General features: G+C 41.3%; 1 protein-coding gene across 1 annotated transcript in view; it reads right to left on the reverse strand.

The window, feature by feature from the left end:
- Window positions 1-1,729: 1,729 nt before the first annotated feature.
- The window catches only part of LOC105529848 (complement receptor type 1-like), a gene marked incomplete at its 3' end in the record, with an annotated part of 49,063 nt that continues 38,316 nt past the window's right edge, over window positions 1,730-12,476 (reverse strand). The window contains 5 exon segments of the mRNA XM_011967095.1: window positions 1,730-2,128; window positions 4,243-4,328; window positions 10,016-10,115; window positions 10,727-10,906; window positions 11,995-12,213. Of these exon segments, the coding sequence (XP_011822485.1) occupies window positions 1,730-2,128; window positions 4,243-4,328; window positions 10,016-10,115; window positions 10,727-10,906; window positions 11,995-12,213 (984 nt within the window).

Raw genomic sequence — 12,476 nt, forward strand, 5'->3', positions numbered from 1 at the left:
AATAAATAAATAAATAAATAAATAAATTACAATGAAATACCAAAAAACAAAACAAAACAAAACAAAAAACTACAATCGTTCATCTTCCTTGATAACTGGGCTCTGGTTAGGTTCTGCCAGTTGGAGGCATATATACCAAATTAAAAGGGAGGATGATAGCAGAATCTGTTCTACTTCTAGAGGTGGCAGTGGCAGTACAGATGGCTTCAGTGAGCAGTTACAGCTTCAATTCTAGCCATGCCAGTGACTTTGGCTCCAGCAATACCAGCTGCATTCTGGCAGCAGTGGTGGCTCCTGCAGCATTAGCAGCTTTCAGGGAGCTGGCTGCTCAGTGGGAGGGGCTGGCCATTTCAGCATCAGTACAGGCTCCTGTGCTCTAGACTGGCAGCCACCGTAGCTCCCTGATCTCTGGTAACTCTGCCTTCGTCTTATTGCTTTTCCTGCCCTTCTAACATCTTTGTGACCAATTAGCTGTGATATGGTTTGGCTCTGTGTCCCCACCCAAATCTCATGTCAAATTGTAATCCCCAGTGTTGGAGGAGGAGCCTGGCGGGAGGTGACTGGATCGTGGAGGTGGTTTCTAATGGTTTAGCACCATCACCCTAGTGCTGTCCTGTGATAGAGTTCTCTCGAGATCTGCTTATTTAGAAGTGTGTAGCACCTCTACCTTGCTCTCTCTCTCTCTCCTGCCAACCATATGAAGATATGCGTGCTTCCTCTTTGCCTTCCACCATGATTGTAACTTTCCTGAGGCGTCCCTAGCCATGCCTCCCGTACAGCCTACAGAACTCTGAGTCAATTAAACCTCTTTTCTTTATAAATTACCCAGTCTCAAGTAGTTCTTTATAGCAATGTGAGAACAGACAAATACAACCTGCATGGAATCCCTCCCTCCTGGAAAGTATCTAGAGTAAGTTTTGGTTGCATGACTGGATGCTGATTAGCAAAGCCAAGACTTGGAGTGAGGCAGGCTTGCATTCCAGTTTTGTCTGCAAGTTAGTATCTTAGAAAGTTATCTGATCTCTCTAAGGCACATATTCTCTGTAAAACATCGAGGCCCAGCGTGGTGGCTCATGCCTATAATCCCAGCACTTTGGGAGGTCAAGATGGGTGGATTGCTTGAGCTGAGGAGTTTGAGACCAGCCTGGGCAACATGTTGAGACTCTATCTGTACAAAAAAACATAAAAATCTTAACCAGGCATGGTGGCATGCACCGATAGTCCTAGCTATGTGGGAGGCTCAGGCAGGAGAATTGCTTGACCCAGGGAGGCAGAGGTTGAAGTAAGCCATGATCACACCACTGCAGCCCAACCTGAGTGACAGATCAAGACAGTATCTCAGGCAAAACAAAACAGACAAACATAGAACAACTGGTAACTACCGAATAACTTTGTTTTAAGGATTACAATTCACATGTAGCCTGTATCATAGTGCCTGGCCAGAGGAATCACTCATTTTGTATCAACAATTATACTCAAAAGTAATTGACAGATCTGTTTATAAGAACCCCAAAGAAACATCATATTCCTTGCCCAGGTCGAGCTTTGCTTCTCAATTTCAGCACATGTATATGTACACACACCTTCTGAATTTCACCTTCACTATCTAGAAAATTTGCTCCCTGACCCTGCTCAGTACACATCCCTCCCCCTGAACAAATACCGATCACCTGATCCAACAGCAATGCATGTCATTTGCAGGGCCCTTCTAGGCCTCAGTCAGACTCACCCCTGGAGCAGCTTGGTAACTCTGGCTCCCATTTGTTCAGGGCCTGGCATTGCACACGGCGGGGTCCTTTCATGACAAAGCCAGGCTGACACCTAAACTCCACAACTTCATTTAAGGAAAATAAGCTTCTGTTGACAGATACCAATATTCCATTTTCCACATTTGGAGGCGTACATTTGTTAGGTATAATGCACTGAGGGGCCGGGCCGCTCCAGATGCCCACTTGGTCATCTTTGCTGGTGCAGTATATGGAGGGCTCACCCACGAGCTCAAACAGTTTTTTCCTTCCGCTTCCAAGATTGCAGCGGTAGGTTACCACGGATCCGTAGTGAAAATACTCTCTGTTAGTGCTAATGAAATCTCCATTGGCGATGGCTGGGGGTAGCCCACAAGGAATTCCTGGGAAAAGAAGCAGCAAGTTAACCAAAACAAAACCTTGGGACAGAGTCTTGCTGTCACCCAGGCTAGAGTGCAGTGGCATGATCACAGCTCACTGCAGCCTCCACTTCCAAGGTCCAGCAATCCTCCCACCTCAACCTCCTGAGCAGCTGGGATCACAGGCATGCACCACTGTGTCTGGTTTATTTTTATGTTTTTAGTAGAGATGGGGTTTGGCCATGTTGGGCAGGTTAGTCTTGAACTCCTGGCCTCGAGCAATCTGCCTGCCTCGGTCTTTCAAAGTGCTGGGATTATAAGCGTGAGCCACCGCGCCCAGCCTGGTTTCTTAAAATTATACTTTATTGTAAATTTTGCTGACAGTTTTTTAAATTCCAAATTACCAGAAGTAAATACTGACAATATTATTCTCATCTAATATTTGCTAATGTACAGACATGTTCTTACAGTTGTAAAATATTATAAGTTCTGCTCTACTCAGTTAACTTTATTTCACTAAATGTGTCCATATATTATTAGAGTCCACTTCTGGTTTTTTTTGTTTTTTTTTTCTTTTTTGGACAGAGTTTCACTCTGTTCCCCAGCCTGGAGTGCAGTGGCATGATCTTGGCTCACTGCAAACCCCGCCTCCCAGGTTTAAGCGATTTTCCTGCCTCAGCCTCCTGAGTAGCTGGGATTAGAGGCATGCAGCACCACACATGGCTAACTTTTGGATTTTTAGTAGAGATGGAGTTTCACCATATTGGCCAGGCTGGTCTCGAACTCCTGACCTCAAGTGATCTGCAAACCTCAGCCTCCCAATGTACTGGGATTACAGGCATAAGCCACTGTGCCTAGCCTATAGTCTATGTTTTTATTTCTCCTGCTAAATGAGAATTTAAGTATGTTATCTCACCATTATTAATTTAGTTCTCTCTCTATAGAAGGCACTTGCCTTTGTGGTATTGGATATTAATATAATAAAGCATATAGCATAGCATTTTTTTTGAGACAGGGTGTTGCTCTGCTGCCCAGGCTGGAGTGCAGTGGCCTGATCATGGCTCACTGCAGCCTCAACCTCTCTGGCTCAAGCAATCCTCCCACCTCTCAGTCTCCCGAGTAGCTGGGACTATAGGCGTGTGCCACCATGCCTGTTTGGTTTTTGTATTTTTTTGGAGAGACAGGATTTCACCATGTTATACAGGCTGGTCTCAAACTCCTGTACTCAAGCCATCTGCTCACCTAGTCCTCCCAAAGTGCTGGGATTACAAGTTTGAGTCACCACACATGGCTCAGTATAGCATCTTTATTAAATAGTAAGACCAAAAACTCTGGCAGAACTAATAAAGACAAAGCACAAATATACAACATTACATATAATAAACATTATACTTACAGATTCAGAAATAATAAAAAGAACTGGATACTGATCTACAGCCATACCACCCTGAATGCACCCAATCTCGTCTGATCGTGGAAGAACTGAATACTGTGTCCTACTCTACCGTGGGGCAGTGCCCAGCCAGTATGTTGACCTTCTACAAAGTTGGTTCCTACTTATCCTCCCACCAACTGGGTTTGAAATTGCTGATTTCCTCACATCATCCCAAAACCCAGGATTATGTACATTTTATATTCCTTTTTAGCTTGCAATTGCTCATTCCCTTTGCTCCCCAAAATGTAGAAAGCTCATCTTCCAAACAACTCACAGGGAAGACGGCGTGATCCTGTTTAGACAAAGAATAAGGAAGAAAGAGCTGCATGGCTTGAATATCAGATGTGATACTAAGAGCTTGCAGAGAGGATATAGGGTTTATTTCACTGACTTTGTATTTGTTGACTTCACTGAAGAAAATGCTCTTCAAACTGCGAGGTGTGCAACCAACAGAGGAGGAAATCGGGGGCTGTTTAAATGAGCTCAAGACTAGTTTAAAATAAATTATATCTTAAGAAAGAAAGCATTTCTAGGTGAAGGTGGAAGTTTGGAATGCTGTGAGCCATTCTAAGGATATGACTGGATTCTTCAAATATCAGAAGGATACCATTTCCAAGAGGGATGAGATTCATTCTTTGTAATTCTAGGAGGACAACTCTAGGATTAAACAGTGGGGTGAATGGGGAAAGAGACTTCAACTCACGTTGACAAATTGGCGGCTTCGTGCTCCAATGGGCTGTATTGCCTGAGGTGACACATTCAGCAGATGAGTGACCAATGAGTCGGTGCCTAAAGGCAAACAGTGGAAAATAATTGTGCTGTACATGCCTCATCAACGTCCTCACAGCATGCATATGTGGCAAACCAAAAGGATTACAATGTAGGAGAAGTCTAAGGCCTAGCCTAAACTTTACCTGTTGTTCCCAGCTTTTCTTCTTTTTCCTATGCTCTCACTATTGAAAGAAATATTTCTACTCTAACTTCTCCTGGCCCATTTGCTTCTTCATATCTTGGCTTCATTGTGGACTATACCCGGCACCAAAATAAAACAATTATTTTGTAGATCTGTTTGACTTTTTTTTTCATAAATTCTATTTTCTCTAAATATTATTATTGCCATTTTTTGTTTGCATTTTTCCTTATTTTGTGTGTGTGTGTGTGTGTGCATTATACGATGTCATCTTACTTGAGACATGTTTTTTGTAAATACATGATTTGTTGCTCTTGATCTTATCTAGGAGACTTTGTCTTTCAACAAGAAGATTAAACCACATGTATTGAGATAAATGATGCCTTTGATTTGCTTTCATCATCATTCTTTCACTGCCTTTTTCATTGATTTCACGATGCCCAAAGACATTGATGAGGAGAAAGCAATGAATAAAATGACCTGACCCAACATGAGGGGGCTTATTTCTGGTGGAAGAGACAAACGCATTCCTTGCTATTCCTTTTCCTTCCCTCTCACTTACTATATGGAACAGATAGATTCAGCTGTTTTTAGTCATTCTAATAATTTAGAAATAAGCTTAATAGGTTTTCCAATGAGGAATTTCATTTTGTATGTGTGCACGTATATTATACATATGCACACGACACATATTTAAACCTATTTTCTCAATTTTAGAGTCAAACTCTATATAGTCAGTCTACTCATGTTTAGTGTAATGTAAGTCTAGCCTACCTTTTACTGTCTCACATTTTCTAGTTTTATTGATATGTTCTATGAGTTTAGAGAGATTATTAATAAGTTATGATTACATTGCCAAGTTTTTGTGTGTATTTTTTTTGTTGTTGTTGTTGAGATTTCTTTTGGAATTCATCATTCTCCTTTTGGAAAATTTGCTTACAAATTGCCTGAGAAACATACTTAAATGGTACAATTGTTGTGTCTTTGCTTATCCTTTCATGTGTACCTGAGCCTCTAGGTGTGAATATTAGCTTGGTGCAATAGAAATGCTACCTTATACCATTTCGTGTTGTACAGAATCATTGTGGTGTCAATACATTTATTTCTTTTGCGGGTACTATATTTTCATGTTTTATTTCTGGGATCTGAGTTTTTTTCTTTATCCCTGAAACACAGAAGTTTCCCTAGTGGTGGCTAGGTATGGGCTTATTTGTTTACCCTTCTGGAATTTTTGTTACATGTATTTTGAATCCTGACACTGTGTTACATATGTCTTTCCTTTTTCATTTTCAGAGACAGGATCTCATTCTCTCATCCAGGCTGGAGTGCAGGGGTGCCATCACGGCTCACTGAAGCCTCAGCCTCCTGGGCTCAGGTGATCCTCCCACTTCAGTCTCCTGCCTAGCTGTGACTACAGGCACACACCACCACGTCCAGCTAATTTTTATACTTTTTTGTAGAGATGGGGTTTTGCCATGTTGCCCAGGCTGGTCTCGAACTCCTGGGCTCAAGTGATCCTCTTGTCTCAGCCTCTCAATGTGTTGGGATTACAGGTGTGAGCCACTGTGCCTGCCTGTCTTCTCCTTTTCAGCTTTCCCCACTGCATTCAGGGAAAATTTGGTTAACTCCTCTTACTCTTTGCTTTAATTTTCTGCAATATTCATTGTGATATATATATATGTATGTATATATATGTATATATATATCACATGTATGAAATGAAATATATAAACACACTGAATATATATATTCCTTCATGTACAAACTTTATGGCTAGTTTCACAGAAGTATTTGCACAGTTGAATCTTATTACAAATATGAAAAGGAGAGTGTTCAGAAAGTTTCCCTGGTTTCTTGGCAGTAAATCTCTTTGTAAAATTTCTCCTGATTTTTCAGACTGGTCTCTTTTACATGTATTTCCTGTTTCTAGTCATAAGCTCAATGGTTTTCTGCTGTATGCCTTAGAGAGGTTCCCCCCTTATTCAGCAATGCAAGATGAGGAGGGTACAGTCAGGAAATTTATCAATTGTATTTAAAAATGCTCCAAAAAAATAAAAAAATAAAAAAGAGAAAATGAGACGTTGGATTTATTCTAATTTTACTTTGTCAGATTCTAGGTGCTATGGTCTGTGAGGCCTAGGCTGGCAAATATGCTGGACACCACAAGCTTCCTTTCAGTACTGGTTGCAGTGGCACAAACATATCCCCTACTCACTACCTGGCTTAGCTGTTCCCATGAAGAGTGAGCTTGGGACAGAGCCTCCACTGTGTGCTGAGCAAGGCTGAGCACCAACAGCTGGGCCGTGCGCTGTGAGCACCTGACGCTTGACATTTTCAAAGGGGCTCTGTTTCAGGTTGAATTGTGTCTCCCCCGGATATGTTGAAGTCTTAACCCCCAGTCCCTGTGGATGTGATCTTATTTGGAAATACAATCTTTGCAGATGCAATCAAGTTAAGATGAGGTCACTAAGGTAGGCCCTAATCCAATATGCCTGGTGTCCTGATAAAAAGGGAAAACTTTGGACAGAAACATGCACAGAGAGGAGAACAGCATATGAGGACACAGACCCAGAGGGAAGATGGCCATGTGAGGACAGGGACAGAAGAAATTGGAGTTCCGCTGCCACACACCAAGGAACGCCTGGGGCTCCAGAAGTTGGAAGACGCAATGAAGGATTCTACCCTACAGGATTCAGAGGGAGCATGGCCCTGCCAGCACCTTGATTTTGGACTTCCATCCTCTAGAACAGAACTCCAAAAACTTCTGTTGTATTAAGCCGCCCATTTTGTGTTACAGACATTCCTCAAGGATATTGCTGGTTCAGTTCCAGAACACCACAATAAAACAAATATCACAACAGATGAGTCATATTAATTTTTTGATTTCTCAGTGAGTCTAAAAGTTGTGTTTGTACTATACGGTAGTCTATTAAGTGTGAAATAGAATTATGTCTGAGAAAAGTCATACTTAAAAAAATGGTTTATTGATAAAAAATGCTAAAGATTATCTGACCTTCAATCAGTCGTAATCTTTTTGCTGGTGGAGGGTCTTGCCTCAAGATTGATGGCTGCTGACTGCTCAGGGTGGTGGTTGCTGAAGGCTGGGGTGGCTGTGGCTATTTCTTAAGCTGAGACAACAATAAAGTTGCTGTATTGATTGACTCTTCCTTTCACAAAAGATTTTTCTAGCATGCAATGCTATTTGATAACATTTTACCCTCCGAACTGCTTTCAAAATTGGAGTCAGTCCTCCCAGATACTGCTGCTGCTTTATCAACTGAGTTTATGTAATATTCTAAATCCTTTGTCGTCATTTTCACAATGCTCATGTCATCTTCACCAGGAAGAGACTCCACCTCAAAAAAAACAAAAAAAAAAAAAAACAAAAAAACAAAACACTTTCTCTGCTCATTCATAAGAAGGAACTCCTCATCTGTTCAACTTTGATCATGAATTTGTAGCAATTCAGTCACATCTTCAGGTTCCATTTCTGACTGTAGTTCTCTTGCTATTTCCACCACATCTGCAGTTATTTCCTCTGCTGAAGTGTTGAACCTCTCAAAGTCAGCCGTGAAAGTTGGAATTAACTTCTACCAAACTCCTGTTAATGTTGATATTTAAACCTCTTCCCATGAATCATGAATGTTCTTAATGATATGTAGAATGATGAATTCTTTCCAGCAGTTGTCAACTTACTTTGCTCAGATCCATCAGAGGAATTACTGTCTGTGGGAACTGGCCTTACAAAATGTATTTCTTAAATAATGAAACTTGAAAGTCAAAATTACTCCTTCAGCCATAGTCTGCAGAATGGCCGCTGTGGTCATCAGGCAGGAAAACTCCATTCATCTCCGTGTCCATCTCCATTAGAGCTGTTGGCTGTCTAGGTGTAATGTCAATGAGCAGTAATATTTTGAAAGGAATCTGTTTTTCTGAGCACTAGATCTCAACAGTGGACTTAAAATATTCAGCAAACCATGTTGCAAACATACCTATGTTATCAGGCTTTGTTGTTGCATTTATAGACACAGGGAAGGTACAGTTAGCATAATACTTATGGGCCCTAGAATTTTTAGAATGGTCAGTAAGCTTTGGCTTCAACTCAAAGTCACCAACGGCATTAGCTCCTAAAAAGTCAGCCTGTTCTTTGAAGCTCTGAAGCCAGGCATTAACTTCTCCTCTCTAGCTATGAAAGTCCAACAGATGACTGTTTTGTCTACATGGAAAATCTGTTATTTAGTGTAACACCTTCATCCATGATCTTAGCTAGATCTTCTAGATAACTTGCTGCAGCTTCTACATGAGCACTTGCTGCTTTACCTTCGACCTTAATGTTATGGAGAGGGCTTCTTTCCTTAAACCTCAGGAATCAACCTCTGCTAGCTTCCAGCTTCTTTTCTGCAGCTTCCTCACCTCTGGCAGCCTTCATAGAATTGAAGAGAGTTAGGGCCTTGCTCAGGATTAGGCTTTGGCTTCAGAAAATGTGTCTAGTTTGATCTTGTATGTAGACCACTAAAACTTCTTCCCTATCAGCAATAAGGCTGTTTCACGTTTTATTATTCATGTGTTCACTGGAACAGTACTTTATATTTCCTTCAAGTACTTTTGCTTTGCCTTTACAACTCTCTAGCTGTTTGGCACACGATGAATGGCTTTTGGCCTATCTTGGTTTTCAACATATTATCCTCAGTAAGCTTAATCATCCCTAGCTTTTGATTGCAAGTAAGAGATGCATGACTCCTCCCTTCATGTCAACACTTAAAGGCCAGTGTAGGGCTATTAAGTGGCCTAATTGTAGTATTATTGTGTCTCAGGGATTAGGGAGTCCTGAAGAGAGGGAGAGAGAAGGGGAATGTCTAGTCCATGGAGCAGTCAAAGCATGCACATTTATTGATCAAGTTTTCTGTCTTATATGGGTGCAGTTCGTAGGGACCCCAAACAATGACAATAGTCACATGAAAGATCACTGATGACAGATCACTATCATAGACATGATAATAATGAAAACATCTGGGATATTGTGAGAATAACCAAAATGTTACACAGAGACACGAAGTGAACACACACTGTTGGATAAATGATACAACTGACATGCTTGTCGCAGTGTTGCCACAAGCCTTCAATTTATAAAAAGCATAACATCTGCAAAGTACAATAAAATGAGGAAGCCCTGTACTTTTTGATGCCAGCCCTAGCAAGGGATCATGCTGTTATCGTTAAGATTTGTTCTCTCACACAGCCACTACATGCCCTTCCCTTTCTTCCAGCAATGTCTACTCTGGGTTAGGGTTGTTTGTGGGCTTTGACTACTACACTCCTAATTATTTTTCCTTCCCATCCGGTGAACGGCATACTCTTCATATGTGCACTGCCCTGGTTTCCAGCAAGGATACAGATTTTTGCCCTAATCTTCTCCTATCATTGTTCATTTCAATCAGGAGTTAACATCTGTGTTCAAGCCTCTTAAGAGCAGGTGGCAGTAGCCTAGTTTCCTTCCTGAGATGTGGCTAGAAGGTAGTATTGCTGTGCTGGACTCTTAAACCAAGAGATGTTGCTGCCAACTCACCCTGTAGTACAAGAATAGTTGATTCTGGATCCAACCTGGATGTCTGTGATCACGTGCACCATGCCATTCACTGGATCTGGAGGAGTTTTACATGATTTACCTATGGGAAAGAAAGTGTTTTGGAGCCAGGTAGAGTAATCAGGACTCTCTTCAGTAAGTAAGGTCTCCATCAACATGTAGCTTGCTGAAGAAAATACGTAGTTCTGATGGTTCCACAGATTTTGCCACCTTGATAAAACTCATCAGAGCACCTCAGGATCAGCCACCTACTAAGCCCCACTTTCAAAAAGACCTTCCCTCCAGATCTATCTAGATCTAGATTTAGATCTGTGTAGAGACCTTGCATCCCTTATCAGAATGTAAAAGTCACTTATGGCATTATTTACTGCTAATATATTTCAAAGTTTGCAAAGGATTTCTTCCCACCTAGTTATTCAAACAGAATTTGTCTTCCTACACCATTTATTCCCCTGATCTAGAGTCATGTATTATTTTCTTTCCTATAGGGAATGAAGATTTTCTCTACAAATATTCCTTGAAACATTCTCATAAAGTGAGCATTTCAAGCAATAATCAAGGATGTCCTACAAGAAAAACTTACATCCACCTATCTGAACACTTTTCAAAAAAGGTTTCTCATATCCCACATTTGAAAACATTCAATAAGAATCTTTTGCAGACATGGGAAACATCCAATGCAAGTTCACTCACGTTTACAGACATCTTTGGGACTCGACCACACCAGGTTATCTAGACATGTGATAGAGAACGGCCTCCCGTAGTACTCAGGACGGCATTCGTACTTTAAAGATGTCCCAATGGGAAAGTCAGATGCATTGGTTTGGGTTTTCAACTTAGCAAACGGAAAATTATCTGGGGCTTTACAGTGACCTAGAGACCAAGAAATCAAGAATATCTGAGTTAATAAAAATATACCCAATGTGCTTCCTCTTTTCTCTTCTGGGGTAGATTGATGCCAGAAGAAAAAAAACTCTTAGTTATAAAACAAAAAACAAAAAACAAAAAACAAAAAACAACAACAACACACACACACACACACACACACACACACACACACAACTTGCCTGTAAAATGGAAGGGAAAGTTCCATTAGCATAGGCTTATAAGGAAGTCTATTACCTGGAAGACTAGTCTGTTATTGGGTCTTTCTACTCATATAATTTAGTTAATTTAATTTTATTTTTTTTTATTTTTAGTATAATTGGAGTTTCACCATGTTGGCATTCTGATCTGGAACTCTTGACCTCAAGTGATCTGTACTGGGATTACAGGTGTGAGCCACTGCGGCCAGCCTATTTTCATTGTTTTTGAGATAGGATCTCACTCTGTCACCCAGGCTGGAGTGCAGTGGCACAGTCTCAGCTCACGGCAACCTCTGCCTCCCAGGCTTAAGTGATCCTCCCATCTCAGCCTCCCGAATAGCTGGGAACACAGGCAATTGCCACCACGCTCAGCTAATGCTCATCTAATTTAATGTAAATATAGCTCTGATTTAATTTTTCACATTTTTAGAACTCCAGAAAGAGTGTTTCTGCCCAGCTTCCACCTTTCGTGTCTGGTTTCCTTGTACTTCAAGGCATCAAAACTCCAATGAGAGGCTGACAAGCATGGGCAGGAACTCAAGACATTTCCTGGCAGCAGGAGCCACCGATTTTCTAGGTCATATTTCCAAGCCAAACATTTCAATGAGGAGATACACAAGCATTTGTTTTTAATTCATATGATTCTAATGAAGGACTTTCCCACCACTCACCCCGTCCTTGTTTTTGCATCAGTCCCTCCAGATGCAAAGGCCATCACGATCTGATGTATTGACCTACCTTAGAACCATTTATCATTGGTTGGGCATTCCATTGTGGCAAATGTGCACAGAGAAACCATACTGTAATTATGGAAATATGGAGGGCCTGCGTTAGGTATTCTGAACCCATTTGGGATGTGGGGAAATGAGCACTAACCCAGAATTCCACAGCGAGGAGCAGGGCTGCTCCAAACTCCATTCCCTTGAGGGTCACTTGTGCAGCGGATGGTGCTCTCCCCAATGAGGTCGAAGGTCATCCCTCTGTCTGGGTGGGCGTCACATATGTAAGTTACAGCTTTTCCAAAGGGAAAGATTTCCAGAGGTTTTCCTGTGTGTCTCCCATTAGGAATAACTGGAGGACTTGGACAAAAGATTTCTGGAAAAAAGGCAAAAGCTCTAAGTTTCATTCCGGAGTTTCCCCAGAGGTATTCTGCAATTACAGGGTGCTATGATTGTTGTTGCTGAAAATATACTAAGGAGGTGACAGTAGACATTAGGACTTCGAAGAGTTGGATTAAATGAGATGTCATTGAAAGTGTATTGCAAAGTACAAAAGAGATTTTTCTATCCTGAATCTTCCAGATAGTAATGGTTCCTGGACTACAGAAACGTTACAACTTTAATGAAGTAGCAAAACAT

The sequence above is a fragment of the Mandrillus leucophaeus genome, unplaced genomic scaffold (genome assembly GCF_000951045.1).
Source record: "Mandrillus leucophaeus isolate KB7577 unplaced genomic scaffold, Mleu.le_1.0 Scaffold1194, whole genome shotgun sequence".
Classification (NCBI taxonomy): Eukaryota; Metazoa; Chordata; class Mammalia; order Primates; family Cercopithecidae; genus Mandrillus; species Mandrillus leucophaeus.